General features: G+C 47.0%; 1 protein-coding gene and 1 non-coding gene across 2 annotated transcripts in view; one reads left to right on the forward strand and one right to left on the reverse strand.

Moving 5' to 3' along the window:
- Positions 1 to 19,568, reverse strand: part of TIMM50 (translocase of inner mitochondrial membrane 50) — a 35,622-nt gene that overhangs the window by 5,984 nt on the left and 10,070 nt on the right. Inside the window, exons 4-8 of the mRNA XM_056845868.1 lie at positions 14,892 to 14,913; positions 7,741 to 7,799; positions 4,615 to 4,734; positions 3,677 to 3,781; positions 367 to 465 (exon numbers count right to left, since the gene is read on the reverse strand). Coding sequence (XP_056701846.1) covers positions 367 to 465; positions 3,677 to 3,781; positions 4,615 to 4,734; positions 7,741 to 7,799; positions 14,892 to 14,913 — 405 coding nt within the window. The remainder of the gene's footprint in view (positions 1 to 366; positions 466 to 3,676; positions 3,782 to 4,614; positions 4,735 to 7,740; positions 7,800 to 14,891; positions 14,914 to 19,568) is intronic.
- On the forward strand, positions 7,353 to 7,424 carry TRNAT-UGU (transfer RNA threonine (anticodon UGU)). Its single transcript has one exon. It is a non-coding gene; the product is annotated as a tRNA-Thr (tRNA).

Here is a 19,568-nt window from a genome sequence, read left to right on the forward strand (position 1 = left end):
GTCTTCGGGGGGCGGAGGTCATCCTTCTAAAGCCATATCTTCCTAGAGGGATGCCTACCAAGCTGGCTACTCAAGAGGAATCAGTAACCGCACTGGACCAGAGAAGGAAAATCAGAAGCTGCCACTTAGCCACTGATACTTTTTATTAGTATAGAAAGGCTGAAACTAATGTACCTCCTGCCCCCATCTTACTTATCCCGATCCACAACAGGGACCAGAACCAACACAGCCACCCAGAGAGATATTCAAATGTGACCGGTGTAGCTGATTTGATTTTATGCACAGTTCAAAGGCACTGGATGACACTCACACCCCTACAGGCTACAACTCTGGTTACCAGTCAGTCCAGAGCCCCATGATAAATACCTTAACATGGTGCCCGTCCATGTAACGGGTGGCATCGCGGAAAAGCCGGTAGGAGATGAATCCGTGAGGGTCTACGCTGTCAATGAGGGGAAAAGCAGTCTGGAACAGAAGAGGAGGAATGGAGTTACCCTTGGCACTTACAAATGTGTCTAACAAAGAAATGTTTCTAATGCTTTTTCAGACACCAATAGGGAGGTTACAACGTGAGCAGAAGTGAAGGAGCTTCCTCCAAATGGGTAGCTGGGTTAGTCTGTAGTAGCAATAGCACTGCAAACACCAACAAAAAATTTTCCATGGTATAAGCTCACTTTGTCAGATGCTTGACTAAAGTTTAAACCCTGGAAAAGCTTTGCCGGTCTTTATGCTGCTACTGGACTTGAATTTTGTTCTCCTTAAAATGTGCAGCTACGCTCAGCTGCTGGCTTTTCTGCATCAGGGCTCATCGTCTAGAGTCCCATTTGGGTGGGAGAACAGATAAAAGCAATAGTCTCCTTCCTCTCTGAAGACCATGGTACCCCTCTGCCCACCAGGCTGGCCACACATTTTGCTACCACTCACAGCCCTTGGGGGGTGTTGAGGTCAGAGTGTCTGACCAGGGCTGGAAAGGCCCAGGCCCAAATCCCTCCTCAGCCATGAAATTTGCTGGGTCACCTTGGGCCAGTCATTCCCAGCCTAACCCACCTCACAGGGCTGTTGTGTTGATAAAACTGGGGTGGGGAAAGATGGGGAACCACATTCACTATGCTTTTTGAAGGAGGGGCCAGACAAACACTGTCATTAGATAGAGATGCAGGAATAACAAGACAGACAGAAAGAGGCCAAATCCTGCAAATGGTAAAATCGATAACCGCCCATCCTCATGCATTCTCTGCTGTGGCCCCCACCTAATGGTTAAAGGGACTAGGCAAGTAGCAGATGTGAAAGACCTCTGCCTGAGACCCTGGAGAGCCGCTGCCAGTCTGAGTAGACAACACTGACTTTGATGGACCAAGGGTCTGATTCAGTAGAAGGCAGCTTCATGTGTTCAACCCTACCGTACTGTTCACTGGATGTCTCATTCCACTAATTGTATTGCATTTGAACCTTGTAATCCAGTATCAGCAACTATGAAAGGCAGACTATGAATAACCAAATAAATAAACAAATGCAGCCTCGAGGTGAACGCTCATATTACTTCCAAAATGAGCTCAGGCTATGCTTTTGGCTATACCGCCAATGGGAGGAGTTCCACTAACTGAATAATTCAGTAGAGCTTTTCTAGGCAGTCAATAGGGCTGCATGGTACAAAACAATTCACAACATGACTTGGATAAATTATTAGGGAATGTGGTCTATACTACTGTGAATATGGCTTGCTGAAACTAGGATCCTACTATGTAATTTTTGCACAGTTTAATGTGTAATGTTAATACTTATGCTTTGTTCACTTCTGTTTTTAGATTTCTGGTTGGTTCTGCAACCCTACCTGTTGCACTGTTTATGGAATACCCCATCCTGTTGACAGTATTGACACACTGTGTAATCCGCCTTCAGTCCCAGTGAGAAAGGCAGACTAAGAATTATGTAGACACACAAATAAACGAAGCATTGGCTGCCAAGGGCCCCTCTAGTGTGATGCGCTGCTAAGAAGGGGCTCTTGGCCACTCCAAGGCAAGGAGGAGGCCAAAAAGTGGTGAGGTGAAAGGTCACAAATTAACCCACACTGGGCTGGATCCTTCCAATCCACTTAAGAGCGGTGGTTTGGAGTGGTGGACTCTAATCTGGTGAACCAGGCTTGATTCCCCACTCCACATTAGCAGTGGACGCTGATCTGGTGAACCGGGTTGGTTTCCCCATTCCTCCACATGAAGCCAGCTGGGTGACCTTGGGCTAGTCACAGCTCTCTCAGCCCCACCTACCTCACAGGGTGTCAGTTGTGGGGAGGGGAGGGTGATTGTAAGCCAGTTTGATTCTTCCTTAAGTGGTAGAGAAAACCGGCATATAAAAACCAACTTTTCTTCTTCTTCAAACCTAACTGACCAAGATGGCACACAAATAATAAAAACTGCTTCTTGTGTTGTTATTCACCATACAGCCTTCCCCTGATGAGCTCCATGGGCCTCTTGGCATCAGGGGGAACTATTGCCATGCGTGGAATGGAACTGCCAGGGCCGGCCCAGGGTCCCCTGCTGCTCCGTAAGGCTGGGGACACTGCCCTGTGTTCGGTGTTTAGCACAGCTACCAAACCGCTAGAGAAGAACAAACAAGCCAGCCGGCCAGTCAGGCGGGCCTGCAGCTCCCAGAGAGGAGGCTTCTTGTTTCCAGCCCGCGCTGCTGTTTCCTCCCCCATGGACAGACCCACTCAATTAGCACAGTAATAGCCCTGATTCAAAAGGCTGAAAGGAGAGCTGCCTGACCCATACAGATGCAAATAAGCCACGGCACGCTCCCCTTGGGGACTCCCCCCCCCCACTCAAGCGTGAGAAAGGAAGAGGGGCAGAGGGGAGGGCTGACCCAGCAGGTACAAAGCAGGCGGGCAGGGCTTCACTCCCATTCTCCTCCGGCACTGGATGCAAATGCCTCGGCCTGTGAGGCGCTGATCACAGCGTTGGCATTCCATCCGTTCTCCTCGGACTGTGCGGGGCCCGGAATTTAGCATTTGGCCCAAAATTCAGGATGCTTTCAAAAAATTCTTTTTGCTTTAAAAAACAAACAAACAAAGACTCTAGCCTTCACGGTTCTGAAGTTGCACTTGGACACGTCCGGGAAGTGGAAATCTCAGCTATAGAGAATTCCTAGCACATATGCAAATATGATCAAGTGTCAGTTTTATTGATTTATTCACATTATTTATACCCCACCTTTCTCCCCAATGGGGACCTGAGGCAGCTTACATTGTTCTCCTCTCCTCCACTGTATCCTTACAATGACCATGTGAGGTGAGTTCTGCTGAGAGCATGTGACTGGCCCAAGATCACCCAGCAAGCTTCCTGGGCAGAGTGGGGATTCGAACCTGGGTTTTCCAGATCCTAGTCCGACACTTTAACCACTACACCATGCTGGTGTATTCAGGACCCGGGATCCTGTTCAAGGTGCATCCACCAGCGTTTTCCTCTCTTGATCTCTTCTCTCCCTTTCATGTCTTTGGGCAAGAGGCAACAATTGCTGGAATAATTGGCATCGGCATTCCCCCCCCCCCCCGTTTGCCATTGGGAACTCTGCCTTATTCCATTCAAGCTTCATCCCCCCCACCCACCCCCCGTGAGACCAAATACACCCAGCAGAAACAGCAGGATCACAACTGGCAAGGGCACAGACACACTGCACGCACCATGCCCGTCTCGGATGTAAAGATGACGATTTCATAGAGCGGTGCCAACTGCTGGAACAGGTTGTCGATGCCCGGCCTCTTCTTGAAGCGCCAGCCGGTCACTAGCTGAGGATCAAAAAAGGGAGCCAGGTGGGTGGGAGAGGAGAGGAGACACAAACAACAATGCAGAAAGAAGAGTTATTCCCTCCCACAGCTGACTGGCTTGAGGGCCAGGGAGCAGGAAAGCTTTTGCTCCACTGGGGGGGAGGGGCGGAGAAAAGGCAAAGGCTGTCAAGGGCTGACATCCAGAACCACCCTGCCAAGCCAAATCCCAGTGACTCCTCACTACCACCCCCATTTGTACTTGGAGCCATCAATCCTCCCACCCTGCAGAAGACACCAAAACACAGAGTATGTTCAGGATTGGGCCCCAGTGGCTTCTTGCCCCTGTCAGCATCACAACACGTGAACCAGTTTGCCTCTCTCTTGGTGGTGGAAAGTACCATCAAGTTCTAGCCGACTTATGGTGACTCTGTACGGAGTTCAAGGCAAGAGATCATTCAGAGGTGGGTTGCCACTGCCTGCCTCTGCGTAGCAACCCTGGACTTCCTTGGTGGCCTTCCATCCAGATACTGACCAGAGCCAACCCTGCTTAGCTTCTGAGATTAGGCTAGTCTGGGCCGTCCAGATCACGGCTGTCTCTCTCTTACTGAGCACCAAATAACCAGTTAGCCATTCCTGGGACTGGGAGGCATCTCAGTTTAAACCGTTGCTCTGCCCTTCGCCATCTCTGCAGATGCCTCTGCCACACTGCCCATATCTAGCCTTCAGCTCCCCCGACCACACGCCAAACCCAATCCAGCCCAGGACCTCCAAGGACCTCTGTTAATGTCACACAAGCATCACAAAAAAGAACCGAAAGGACCAGAGATTATTCTCTTGGCCCCACAGACACATACCGACCATTCAGGGTGAAGGAGAACGTCGGTGAGTTCAATCACCAGGGTGTAAGGGGGCTGATAGTAGGGCTCTTTCAGGGGGTCCGGGAGCAGCTTTGGACTGGTGGGCTCTATGATCATCTGCAAAATAAAGACAGCTGCACTGCAACCACCGAAGGCAGGAGCACGGGGCACAACGCTCAAGGAGGCAGCTTTGTGAGGTCCGGAGGCGAGAAGCGGAGGACAAGTCTATCAGTGGCTACTAACCATGGGGACTAAAGGAAACCTCCATGTTCAGAGGCAGTCAATCTCTGAATCCCAGTGCCAGGGGGTAGCATCAGGGGAAGTCCTTGGCCTCTATACCTTGTGGTTGGCCCTCCAGAGGAACTGGTTGGCCCCCGTGCGAGACAGGATGCTGGACTAGGTGGACCCTCACCGGTCTGGCTCTTCTGATGTTCTTCTGATGCAGTAGAACGCTCCAGCCCCGTTAAAATATTAAGCTACTGGCTATCATGTTAACTGAGAAATGCCAAAGCGTGACTAAGGTGTGCGCTTTAAGATGCTTAGAAACCAGGGAGCAAATTGCCTACATACTTAAGCCACTGGGGGCTTAGAGCAATTCAATGGCCAGCATGCATGGCAATGGCACATGACTTACTGGAGTGAGAGTATACCTGTGACGCTGCTCTTAAGGTGAGTCAGAACACTCAGCCATCAATCTGTTTCGATGGGTTGTAGGTCCCCACTCTCTCAGATGGAGAGGGCTCTTTCCCAGCACAGGTGTTTATAGCTGGAGATGCCAGGGACAGAACCCAGGACCTTTCCCCTGCAAAGGATGTGCTCTATCATTAACCCTCCCTTGCCCCTTCCTCTTCTAATACCTCAGAGTACTAAATACTAAAAAAAAAAAAACAAAAAAAACAACAACCTCAGAGCAAAAACACCTATTTGTTGAAGATCAAGCCGATGCTCTACCACTGAGCCACGGCTCCTCCCCAACAACAGGAACAACCCTAGTTATTGTTGTGGCTCGCAGTACAAACTGAAGGAGGACACACAGTCCTCATAATGGCCTGCACCGTAGTAGGACAATATTTCCGGGATATCATTTGTTTTTGTTCATGTCATTTTCAGCACATGTGAGGGCATAACAAATGGCAAAGCAAGTCTTTATTTAAATTGATCTGGATTCTTCTTCTTATCTAGGCCTAGATTCTAGTGTGACCACTGACCAATATTTAATTCGCAACCTGTCATAACCTGGCTTCGCGCTTTTACCTTTCCCAAACATAAAACTGCAACTTTGTTAGCGTCAGTAACAATAGCTGAGCTCAGGCATAACCAGCTTTAAATTATTGATTTTAACCAGTGGTTTTTATGCATTTTATTGTATTTTGTTATTTACATTGTAAGCCACCTTGAGTTCCTATAAGGTTGAAAGGAGGCTAATTAAATTTGTAAATAAATTAAAAAAAGATTCAACCCCCCCCCCAACCTATCCACAGTCCTCTCTAAGACCACTTCTCTTAAGAGCAGAGTCAGACTAGAGTCACACTGGTTGTCACTGGAGAAGAGAGCTGTGCTGGCAAAAAAGGGGAAACCTCACACAAGCCCAACTTTCTGGTGTTTTCTCTTATCAACTGAAACTCTACATGTCTCCTGTGCGGGGTATATCCCCCCCCCCCCAAGTCCTTTATCTCTCTCAGCTTTCAACACAGTTGCTTTGGAGCTGGAGTGGGGGAGGGAAGAAGAGAAGAAACAAAGCTACTTTAATTGGGGCTCAACAGGAGTTTGCTTGTCTGGAGTGAAGTGGAGATGTACTTTATTACCAAGTTGGCTTAAAAAGAAGAAGCTGCGAAATAGTAAAGCGGTACAGAATCTTTTTGCCAAAGACCCCCAAAATTTTACAAAGTTCGCTTTCAGCCAGCCCGTGCAGTCGCCAGACAGAAACAAAACCGAAGGTGCTGTCCATCTTGCAGCTGCCGGAGGGACAGGGTCTTTTTAGAGTGGACGTCTCTCCCTCCGCAATCTGTGCCTCACTGGGGGAGGGGGGGAACGCTCCTGCAACAGCCACCACAGTGCTTGCATTAACAGGAATGCCAGCTCCGAAAACAGCTTGCCGCTGCCAAGGGCAGAGGTCAGGCTTGTGAGTTTATCACCCTGACAGCTGAGGGGATTCGTAGTGCACAGCGGTAAACAGCACAAGGCTGCCGTATGGCGAAGTGCGAGCTCCTGCCCACACAGCACAACACCACACAAGCATCAGTTGGGAGCAGCAGCAACAACAACAACAACAAGTTGTTGTCCAAAGGAGACAAGGAAGCCCATGTCAGCCCAGCAGGTTAGCCCTGGCACCTCTCGCTGGCCAGAAAATCAACTACCTAGTATGCATTGCTTGTCCCCAAGTCCATTTGGGGGCAACCAGGTAATTTGCAAAACTGATTTTTGTTCTCCCCCAAAGCAGATCCAATTCTTAAAGAACTGCTCTTTAAGAAGACCAGAGTCTAATCTTCAGAAGCTATTTTATAAATCATTACTTTAAAAAAAGAGAGAAAAATTCTAAGTGGTTCCCGAAATCCTTAATAAGCAGCCGCACATAGCCTAAAAACATGGCATAGGTCTTTTCAACAAGCCAAAGCAAAACTGATTTTTCATCTAGCTGTAGCTTTTGCATTGACAACAGAGCAGTAACTTTTACTTGGGGGATGGGATTTCCTTTCCCACAGCCCAAAGCTTGCTTTTGACAGTAGATTGTAGGAGGGGCTGTGGCTCAGTAGTAGAGCATCTGCTTTGTACGCAGAAGGTCCCCGGTTCAATCCCTGGCATCTCCAGTTAAAAGGACCAGGCGGTAGGTGATGTGAAAAACTTCAACCTGAAACCCTGGAGAGCCCCTGCCACTCTGAGTAGACAAGACTGAACTTAATGGACAAAGGGTCTGATTCAATAGAAGGTAACTTCATGTGTGTATAACAGCTGCTTAAGAGAATCCACCTTGTGGAAACACAACCTGCTGATTCCAATACACACATTTTAATACCCGATTAGAGCGTGTCTTACACTGGCACACAAGTTTTTCCTTACAGGAAAATCAGGAAGAAATTTGGAGAAAGCCCTTTAACACCAAGAACAGTGGGAAAAGCCACTCACCTGCCTGTAATCTTTGAAGTATTTGTACGCCCTTCGGAGCTGTTGTATCACCACTGGGTCTGAAAGCCAATGAAGAGAACAGATCACCTGGGCTAGCAAACACTAGTGGGAATAAGAATGCAGATAGGCTTGGGGGCCATTTCAGATGCTGAAGTCTGAAGGATTATTATTATTATTATTATTTGCCAAAAAAGGAGATGACAACACACCTTTGTGCCTGCAGGTTTCACTCCTAAAAGGCACAACACATTTAAGCCATTTTAACTGTCATCCTTTTCAATGGTCAGAAACAGCTTGAGAACTGCTAGATTTTAGTCCAGTAGCGCCTTAGAAAGATTTTTTTTGGGGGGTGCATAAGCTTTTGATAGTCAAAGCTCCCTTCACCAGCTTTGACTCTGGAAAGCTATTCCCCCCCCAATCTTGTTGGTCTCTAAAGTGCTGCTGGACTCAAATCTAGCTGTCCTACTGCAGACCAACAGGGCTTATACCCTCTGGTGCTTGGGAACTGTAACTCTGTGAAGGTCCTAACCAAGGAGTTTCACCTTCCCCTGCAAACCAACACTGATCCTCTCCAGTGTTGGGGAGGGGGAGAGGGATTGTTCCAGTTAAACTTGCTTCAAACCAGTTTGTATTCTTACACATCCTTGTGCCTTAAAATCAGGAAGGAATTTTTTTCCCTCCAAAGTCAGAAACAACAGTGGTAACATTTGTTTTAATACTACAGCAGACAAGAAAGCAGAAGTGTGATGAAAGATCAAAAGCGAACATGCAAACAGGTATTAAGTGAGCTGAGGGGGGGGGGGTTGGCAGTTCCAGCACAGCTACTCCCCACCCCAGCCATCTGATGCAGCCTGAACATATGTAGAGCCCTCGAAGGCCCTTCCAAAAGAATACTAATGGATTCTTCAATTACCAGCTTGCTTAAGCAGGGGTCAGACTGAAAGAAGAAAGAGCGTGTGAGCGAGACCACAGTCCCCACGCCAGTCCTGTTAAGTATCCCTCTGAGATTACAGCTTTAGCATCTTAGCGGCCAGGGTTATTCAAACAGAAACTGTAAGTTAATCAATCAAAGGCAGGCGCATTGAATAGGGCGTAATTTGGGGGCGATTGTTATGATAATCCAAGCAGAGCAGCTGGGATGGAGGACTGGCGGCCTCCCCACGCACCAAAGGGGATTCAGGTGTCAACTGGAGGCTTATTTGGTGGAATTTGGCTGAGCAGACCCTCCTCTAGAAGTCCTTTTTTTTCTTTGCAAGTTGACTGCAATAGGAATAAAGATTTATATAAGTGTACTTCCAAACTTTATGCACGGGACATGGACTTTGCTTTTAAAAACCAATCTCTACAAAAGTCGGTATTTGTCCGCAGTTCAGAGAACAACATGTGAAATTTGATTTCAGATTTTGGGAGTGCTGGGGAAGACGCTTTGCTCCAGAAGTGTACACTCGCATTTTGCCTCCAGTGAGTTTCAAGCCAAGTAATACACAACAGAAGACCGCTTGGATTTTTCTCTCAGCTTGAAAAACTTGGCTGGCATGCCACGCCCAAGCATTGGTAGAGAGCAGGAAGGAGTGTAATCACTGCTGTTACACTAGCAGTTACCCACCCTCGGCCCAAGGGATTCGGTGGGCTACAACCAAGAAAAGAAGTAGATCTGCCACCTTCAATGACGGTAAGCAGGTAACAGGGTTTTCTTTGATGCAGCTAGGACAGGTCACTCCACTGATCTTCAAGCAGAGTCACTGTTCAGTGATAAGTTTGAGGAAGGAATGCCAATTCTCACCCACCCCAATATCAAAGCTATTTGGGGAGGGGCTGTGGCTCGGTGGAAGAGCATCTGCTTGGCATGCAGGAGGTCCCAGGTTCAATCCCCAGCATCTCCAATAAGGATCAGGTTGTAGGTGACATGAAAGGCCTCACCCTGAGACCCTGGAGAGCGTCTGCCAGTCTGAATAGACAGTATGGACCTTGATGGACCGAGGGTCTGATTCAATATAAGGCAGCTTTGTATGTATTTTTAAAAGCCCCACAGGGTCTGCCCTGGCCAAAGTGAGCTTGGTAAGACATTCCTCAGCTTTGATGCAAGTAGGCCCAGTTAAACAAGCAAGCATAGGGAAAAAAGACCACGGAAGAAAAGACCGCAAAGAACTGTTTCAGCACACAGGGCACTAGGACTGGTGTCTAGCAGTTAAACAAAACGTGTTAACAGCAAGCTGTACAACTTTGCATCAAAGAGCGATGCGCTTGAAGAGTTAGCTGAAAATCTGGAAGGAAAGGAGGAGGGAGCATGCGAGGGGCTCTGGGGGAGGAAGAATAAATCTATTGTGGCTAACAATGAGGCCGTGACTGGAGAATGCCTTTTAATCTGTCGAGAGCATATGCCATGCCGGCTGAAAAGAGCTGGTGAAAGGCGCTTCCTATCCCAGGCAAAAACCCTCCTAAAGCCTCTGTCCAAAGCTGTTCTCCCTCCCCACCGGTTTCCTACATTTTATTCCCCCTGAAAATTTTTACTAACTGGACAATCTGCTTTACAAGACACCCCTAACTTGGCCCTGAACTTCAAAAGACATGCTTAAAAAACTCACACCCTTTCTACTTGGTGGCAAACTTAGGGCCTTGCAAAAAAGAAGTATAAAAGCACCTGGTGAGTACTGTGCCACAGACCCACAGATTAATAATCCACTGGATCACTTGAGCCCTCTGAAGTTGCCAAAAACAAACACTCTAAGTAACACTCTGGGCCTGGGTTTGAGACATACGCTGTTCTGGCCGATGCTCCAGCTACAGAACAGGACAGGAGGAGGAAATGCTGAAAACGTGATGCCTTTAGAGCCAGACTCTGCCCTCCTCAACCCAAAATCTGCTACTCCACCTGCCTCCCTCTTTAAAAGTGGAATAGCTAAGGAGGACATCTGGAATGCCTATGGCTCGCTTTCCCCAGAAGCCTCTCCCCCCCCCCCCGCCCCACCACAGGCCCCCTGGGCTTTCCATTCATTACCACTATACTGCTGGCCACTGCTTTTCGCCTCCAGCTACAACCAGGGACGCACGTCTGTGGAACCGAGAGGCATTGTTCGCTTTCCATCCTGACACAAGTTCCGCCTGACCTTCTGCTCTTAACAAGGGGCACATGCACACTGTCTATGCACCGGGACATCTGCTCTTGAGGCAGCCGCTGAAGACAGACAGCCCCCTTCCACTCATCCCTACTGGGGTTACCCCAGAATTTCTCTCTCACTTGGTTTTTTGCAAAGATGCAAGAGCAGCCCCCCCCCCCCCCCGCGTCCGGCCATTCCCTCACTATCCAATTTAACAAGTCAAGGAATTAACATTCACTGCAAGGCTTCTGATGCCTTTCCACTCTCCCTGCCTGCCAGACACAAGTCTTCTCCCCTGCTTTTAGGTGCTGGAGCCACTGAGCTGCCCGGTGGAACAAATTAAGCAGCTTGTGATTTCGCCAGATGGGCCTTAAGGTCTGTGCAGGGAAAACCAGCGTGGTTGGGCATGGGGTGTGTGTGTCACCGTTTCCCACCAGTTTCATGGATCAGGTAGGAGCTCTCACATAGTTACTGTGCCCAATAAGCCTATGAACTAATTTCCTTAAGAACCCCCTTCCCCTGTTCAAAGGTGGAAGGTCTACGGAGAGCAGTGGTGTGTAGACTCCATGGAGTCACATACTAGAGCCCTACCTACTACACATACACGCCGGTCATCTTCGGAGGCCACTGCTTCGGTGCCCCCCCCCAATCTGAAGCTAGATGGGTGGCCACCCAAATTCAAATTCAAAAACCTTTATTGGCGTAACAAATCGTACAAGGTATTCCAGAATTTGGCAAATGATAAAAACATCAATATCAAAATCTGTAACAATAGATATGAATAAAATGAGGTATGCCGGAGTACAGTGAATATAAGGTATATATAGAAAACGAGTGTCTACAAGTAACCGGAATAGCAGCTATTATATTTTTGGTTTGATTTTTATCGTTAGAGCTTGCTTCAAAAACATGGCTACTATCTCTATAGTTTCTGGATCATACCCGTTCAGTAAAAGTCTAAACAAAGAGTGGGGGAAGAGTTCCTATCCAAAATTGATGGCATTAAAAATTTAGTACGTAGGTCCACTAGCATTTCACATTCCAATAAAATATGATAAATGGAGTCTATCTGATTCAAGCCACAGCCACCAATTCTCTTTTCCAAAGGGGTACCATTAAATCTCCCGAATAAAACCGCCGATGGAAAGGCATTTAGTATAGCTAGCATAAAGGCCCTGCGGAGGGAAGGATCACTTAGAAAGTAGAAGTAATCCCGGAGGAATCCAAAATTGGCAGAAAGACCCAATTTGGATGGCCACCCGAGAAAGGGCCTTCTTGGTTGTGGCACCAAAACTTTGGAACTCCCTCCCCAGGGAGATTCGTCACTATCAGTGCCTTTTGCCAGCAGGGGAATACTTTTTTTGTTTTGTCTGGCACACCCCCAATAACGATTACTGGCCCTCCTTTTGGTGTTATGTGTTTTTAACTGAATTATTTTATAATTTTAAAGTGTATTTTTAATTCCTCAAATGTTTTAATGTTTCCTCCCTTGTGGATCCTGATCAGGTAGAAAGGCAGCATAAAAGAAGAAGAGTTGGTTTTTATATGCCGACTTCCTCTACCAGTTAAGGGAGACTCAAACTGGCTTATAGTCACCTTCCCCTCCCCACAACAGACACCCTGTGAGGTAGATGGGGCTGAGAGAGCTCTAAGAGAGCTGTGACTAGCCCAAGGTCACCCAGCTGGCTTCATGTGGAGGAGTGGGGAATCGAACCCAGTCTCCAGATCAGACTCCACTGCTCCAAACCACCGCTCTTAACCACTACACCACGCTGGCTCCGAGCGTTGTTTTTAACAACAACAACATCAGAGGGCATTTGAAGCAGCTGCCTCCATTTTCCACTCAGTTCATGCACGGGATTCTCTTCTATCAGTAGCCAGCTAATCTTAAAGCCACCTGAGCGCCCACCCTGCTCTAGTTACACAATACAGTCTATCCTTACACATTTCGGACACAAACACCACCACACTGGGAAAGCTGTGCAGCGGCTAGCCATCAGTTCCCCTACGGAAAGCACAAACTCAGTACTCTTCAGCTGTGGTCCATCACCTGTATCTTACTGCAAAGTTACTTTGAAGTAGTGTTTGGAGGGGAGGTGTGTGGTCCCAGATAGGGGCTCTTGCCTTGTGGTGATGTCCACATTTTGGAGCTCTTCCCCTAGGCAGGCCCACCAGGTACCATATCTGTTAGCATCTAGGCATGAGGAAAAGTCAATTCTTTCTCCCTTTTCAAGGTATTTAAGCTCCTTTCCCCTAGTTTTAGACCTAGAATCATAGAATTGGAAGGGATCACAAGGGTAATCTAGTCCAACCCCCTGCACAATGCAGGAAATTAACAACTACCTCCCCCCACATCCCCAGTGACCCCAACCCTCCCCCCCGCCATGCAGGATCCCACAATCAAAGCACTCCCAACAGATGGCCATCTAGCCTCTGCTTAAAGACCTCCAAAGACAGGGACTCCACCACCCTCCGAGGCAGCAAATTCCACCATTGAACAGCCCTCACCGTCAGGAAGTTCTTCCTAATGTTTAGGTGGAATTGCTTTTCTATTAGTTTAAATCCATTACTCCGTGTCCTAGTCTCTGGAGGAACAGAGAACAAGCTAGTTCCCTCATCAACAGGACATCCCTTCAAATATTTAAACATGGCTATCATGTCTCCCTTCAATCTTCTCTTCTCCAAACTAAACAAACCCAACTCCCTAAGTCTCTCCACATAGGGCATGGATTCCAGTCCTTTGACCATTCTGGTCACCCTTCTCTGGACACACTCCAACTTGTCAACATCCTTCTTAAATTGTGGAGCCCAAAACTGGACACAGTATTCCAAGTGAGGTCTGACCAATGCAGAATACAGTGGTAGTATTACTTCCCTTGATCTAGACACAATACTCCTATTGATGCAGCCCAGAATTGCATTGGCCTTCTTAGCCACCATATCACACTGTTGACTCATGTTCAGTTTGTGGTCCACTAAGACTCCTAGATCTCTTTCACATATACTGTTGTCAAGCCAACTATCTCCCATCCTGTACCTGTGCCTTATGTTGTTTCTGCCTAGGTGAAGTACTTTACACTTCTCCCTATTGAAATCCATTTTATTGCTTATGGCCCAGCTCTTGTCTATCGAGGTCATTCAGAACTGTGACCCTACCCTCCGGGGTATTAACGACCCCTCCTACTTGGTGTCATCTGCAAATTTGATTAGCATGCTCTCTATTCTATCATCCAAGTCATTTATAAAAATATTAAATAGTACCGGTCCCAGGACAGACCCCTGTGGCACCCCACTGGTCACTCCTCTCCAGGATGAAGTTGTGCCATTAATGAGCACCCTTTGGGTTCGGTTGGTCAACCAATTACCAATCCACCTAACAGTAGCAGTGTCCAGCCCACATTTTACTAGCTTTGTTTCAAGAAGATCATGGGAGACTTTATCAAAGGCTTTACTGAAATCAAGGTACACTACATCTACATCTTCCTTTTGAAAGATGTGTCCAGGGCCAGGTGTTAAAATGTGGGGTTACAAATGCCCTAAGGGGCAAACTTTGTGCCTTAGCATTTTGAGTTTTATGATCTTTCCGGGATGCAGGAAGAAGAACTGTTGGTTTTTATATGCCAACTTTCTCCACTTAAGGAAGAATCAAACTGGCTTACAATCACCTTCTCTTCCCCTACCCACAACAGACTCCCTACAAGGTAGGTGGGGCTGAAAGAGCTCTAAGAGAGCTGTGACTAGCCCAAGGTCACCCAGCTGGCTTCATGTGGCGGCGTGGGAAACAAATCCAGTTCACCAGATTAGCGTCCACTGCTAATGTGGAGGAGTGGGAAATCAAATCCGGTTCACCAGATCAGAGTCCACCGCTCCAAACCACTGCTCTTAACCACTACACCACGCTGGCTCCTACACATTCTTCCCAACGACTTCCCAGTGCTTTTCTGTTTAGCCAGTCTTGGATTTCCTCCTCCCCCTTCTACCCACTAAGTCTTCTCAGTCCAACGCATCAAGGCCACATTTTTTTAAAAACAAGTGGCTTAATTGCCTACTTACCATTGTCAAATTCGTCAGGAATCTGCAGAGAAGAGAAAGAAATCAGGTTATTCTTTTGACTTTTGCCAAGTTGCTCTTGACTTCTGTGCCCCCACCTAGTACAGATTCGTTGAGAGGATGATGGCGAAACAGATTAATGAACACAATGCAAAACAGGCGCAACCCTTCCAAATACTGACCAGGACCGACCCTGCTTAGCTTCCAAGTTCGGGCTTGCCTGGGCTATCCAGGTCAGGACCAACAGCGCCTTAGGGACCAACAAGGTTTTTTGGGGTATGAGCTTTCAAGAGTCAAAGCTCCCTTCGTCAGATAGAAAAGACAGTTTCCCTTCCGCAACTCTACCCCTTGGGTAAGGCTGAGCGCTAGGACCAGGCACTCTGGAGTAAGGAATTTGTTCTGACCCGTTTTCCTTTACCAAATTACCAGGAGGAAATAAATTCTTGCCCCTGTCTAAGCTCAGACCCCTGACAGACCCCCACCAGTGACTGATGCCCGAGTGGGATGGGACTAAGACAACCTAGATCCCAGCTAGGAGCTCACCTACCAGGAGACCTAAATGTATAAAAATGAGTGCACTGGAGCATGCCCAGAGTGCTTCTCTTATTGAGTAGCTACAGCCAGCCTGTGATTAGGTACAGGATGGGTGGAGGGAACGTTTCAAGACCGAGCAGGCAGCTTACAGGCAGGTTGAATGCTTACAAGTCTGACTCCTGGGATTATTCCTTCAAATGCTTGCAGAAAAAAAAAACTGGAGATAAAAGGGCCTGACACCTTGAAACGGTGGGGGCTGCATCAGCAAACAGAACGGCAGCAACCCAGAGAGGGGCTTCAGCACGCTTATATCAACACTGGCTTAATCGTCTTGACCCTCGGGTGCCTCGTGTTTGGATACTGTAGTGTTTCAACCCCTCTTTCAATCACAGGCCTCAAGTCTGCAGCACCAAAGCAATTTTCAAAGGGGACAACTGGCAGCAGGGAGCTGTTTCAACCCCCCCCCCCAACAGCAGCCTTGAAAACAGGTTTTGGGATCCACTGGGGTCTCATGATGAATGAGGAGGGAGACAAAGAGGGAACCAAGGAAGAAAATTCTGCCCTCAGTGCCAATCGTGTGGATCTGTTCTCTTTGCAACAGCAACAATTTGATAACACAGCAGGGGACACGCACTGAAGAATGCATACTTTTACTGCTGCCATCTGTTAAGTGAGGAACTCTAGAATTTATTTTATTATTCACCTAATTACTTTATTTATACCCTGCCTTTCTCCCCAATGGGGACCCAAAGCAGTTTACATCATTCTCTTGTCCTCCACTTTATCCTCACAACAGCCCTGTGAGGGAGGTCACGCTGAGAGTGTGTGGCTGGCCCACGGTCACCCAGGGAGCTTCCATAGCATGAGTGGGGATTCAAACTGGGGTCTTCCAGATACTAGTTTGACACTCTTAATTGCTACGCCACAGTGTGTCAGAATATGAGTGCCTCTCTTTCCCCAGATTACCTCTCTACACTTTGTAAAAGGCCACCTGGATGTCTAAAAATTCAGGGTGGTGCTCAAGGTGCTGGTCTAAAGAAACATCCTAGTTCCTTGTACCCAAGAGCACCTGCAGAACACCCCTGCAATCACATGGGAAATAGTTCTGGAATGGAAGGGACTTTTAGAAGCAGATTATAGATTTGGCTATGTGGGGCACCTGAAGCAGGGCTGTCAAAGATAGGACATTTTGGAGGACTTTCATTCATAGGGTCGCCTTGAAAACAGGAAGCGACTTAACGGCACTTAACACACAGACACATGTGGGGCACCTGAAGCAGCTCTCTGATTCCTGGTCTGGGTATCTTTAGTTCTGAGGATTTTCCTACTGGATTCTAAGACTTTAAATGTATTTTTCCATCTTTGCACAACCCACCCACAACTGATTTATTCTGCTATTCCCCTACCCTACAATTAGGACAGAGATCTGACATCATTTCAAAATAAGATGCAGCTAAAGAAAGAACAAACACATTTGAAAGACTCCTTAGATAAGTAGACTTCGGCATAGAGGGCAGGCTGGGTGGCAGAAATGAGCTTTACAGGTTGCAAAAATGTGATCTGGTAGAAATTAGAATCTGACACTACTGATCCTGAAACTCAGATGCACGAGCGAGGGCTACTTTTGTTCAGACACAGGACAAACTGCTCGTTTTGAAAGAATCCATAATAATGGACCAGCTGTTTTAGCACCAAAGAATTCTCCATGCAAAGCAACAAAAGATCTTAATACGTTTTAAGAATAGGCACCCCCCCCCCCGAGTCCAAGCGTGTACACACACACACAGAGCCACAAGCGAGTATCTATTGTTCGCAGACACAGGTGCAAGAGCAGAGCGGCTGTTTGCCCAAACCGGACAAGCCTTTTGGTGCAGATCCTGATATACTCCCAGATCCTCTGGTCAAACATGCTGCACAAATGTAACACAGCGCCACAAAATCTCTAGTGTGGACCTGTTGGGGACAACCCTGGACAGACAGTGGAGGCAACCTCTAACTTGACACTGTTTATTTTTTAGTTGCTACTCGCAGAAACTAATCCAATCGATCTTTCTGCACATGCATGCAAAAAAGTTTATGAATTGCAGCTTTGTTTTTCTCTCCCTTCTTCCTCTGGAGTTTGGGATTATGCAAAATAAGTAGAATGAGGCAGGCCTAAGGCTTTAAGACACCAAGTTTTAATCCAATGTCTAATCCTTCACTCTCCTTTGTTCAGGACAGCGAAACATTGGCTTGGCAGGGTAGGAAGCCAGTGTGGACAGAAAAGGCATTGCGACACACTGGCAGCTGTCAGATGTCTGTTCCTTTCACAAATGCCCTCCCCCCGTTTTCCTCTTGTACTCAAACACAGCCTTTTTAACTTAACCAAACACAATCATTGCTACGGAGTTACCCAATTAAGCATGTAAACAATTACGTACATCCTGGCACTTGTAAACCGAATTAAAAAGCTCATTGATTCTGGTCTCATCGCCAAGGGTAACTTCTGTCCTGCTGCTTGCCTGCATTTTTTAAAGATTATGTATTTCTCTATCAGTTTACAACCAGAGGTATGCACAAAAGGAAATGAAGGCAGAGGTCATTCAGTGATCTTGGAGCACTGATTAAGTCAGTGGGTTCCCAAAGCTTCGTAACTTCAGGGAACATTTTCCATACTGATATGTCTCTGCATTGCAAAAAGGTCTGGGATATATTTCAGGGTACAAAGTCAGCTCATACAAAGCAGTGAACTAGTCTTTTGGGCTTCACCAAGTACACCACACAATACAATGCACCAAGAATACCCCCCTGATCTGCACATTCCACAGGAGAACCAGCAGTAGGTGAGAAACATTTTGGTGAAGCCCATCTGCCAAATCTCATCTTCTCACTCAGTAATCCTTAAAATCTCCAGAAGACTCGTGGGGTTCCCCAGAACACAAATGGAAAGTCACTGGAATGCTTACTGTATTGAACAAAGACCATCCTCTCATTTTATTATAAACAGATAAACAAACAAATAAATAAAGGGAAAAATTCTTCTAAGCTACCTCAACTTGCTTTGTTAAAAGATTTGTTTGTTAGATGATCACACTGTGGAGTATGTATCAAGCAAAAAACTGACTTACAGTAACATGGTGTCAGTGATCATGAGGTGACCTTTACAGTCCAGATGCACAGTCTTGCGTCCTCTTGATATGGAGCCCTGCATTTCATTATGGAAATGTCCTCCTTAGACATTGTAGAACATAGATGCTTCTAGATTCAGCTCTGCTCCTGGCCAGAAGTGCCTCACAGGACAACGGCACTCCTTCGTGTCCTGCTTATGAGCTCTTGGTGCCATCCTCCATTCTTCTGTAACCTCCAAGATCACCTACACCTATTGCGCGTGTGCTGCTTTTTCCAGGCTGATCACTGCTCTAGGCACAGTATGTCAGAGATAAAGGGTGAACCCACTTGTCCAAGTGCCTGGCCACATGCCAAACTGCAACACTTTGTTTAAAAAAATAATTAAAATATTTCAAGAGGTCTGACCACAGGTCTCAACCAGTGGCACATCTCAAAAAACCCCAACAAAAAACCCTAGTTCAGTTCTGAATCTCAATAGTGCCACCCTGAGGAACAGACCTGGAAAAGCATGCAGCTTAAAAACTATGGTCAAATACATTCCATTACTACTTGTTAACAGAACAACCATCTTACATACTTCAATCCCTTAGACAGGGTTGAAAAAATTAAGTACCGAATGCTAAAGAACCAGGACTAAAACACTAAGGCCCACAACAAACTGAAAGAACTACTCCAAGCTCCCTTGAATATATTTTCAGCTTCAGAGGGTAGCCATGTTCATTTGCAGAACAGCTAGAGTCCAGTAGCACCTTAGAGACAAACAAGATTTTCAGGATATCAGCTTTCGGGATTCAAAGCTCCCTTTGCCAAATACAAGTCAGAATGGCAATCTCTGAGTCCTTATATCCCAGTCAGAAGGTGGAAGGGGTATTGCAAAGAAAGAACCCAGGATGCAGAGGTACAGTGCACATTGTAACCAGCTTGTATCTGACAAAGGCAGCATTGATTCTCAAAAGCTTACACCCCCAAAATCTCGTTGGACTCTAAGATGCTACTGGACTTGAAGCTAGCTGTTCCAAGCTCCTAGGAACACAGTGA

The sequence above is a fragment of the Euleptes europaea genome, chromosome 3 (genome assembly GCF_029931775.1).
Source record: "Euleptes europaea isolate rEulEur1 chromosome 3, rEulEur1.hap1, whole genome shotgun sequence".
Classification (NCBI taxonomy): domain Eukaryota; kingdom Metazoa; phylum Chordata; class Lepidosauria; order Squamata; family Sphaerodactylidae; genus Euleptes; species Euleptes europaea.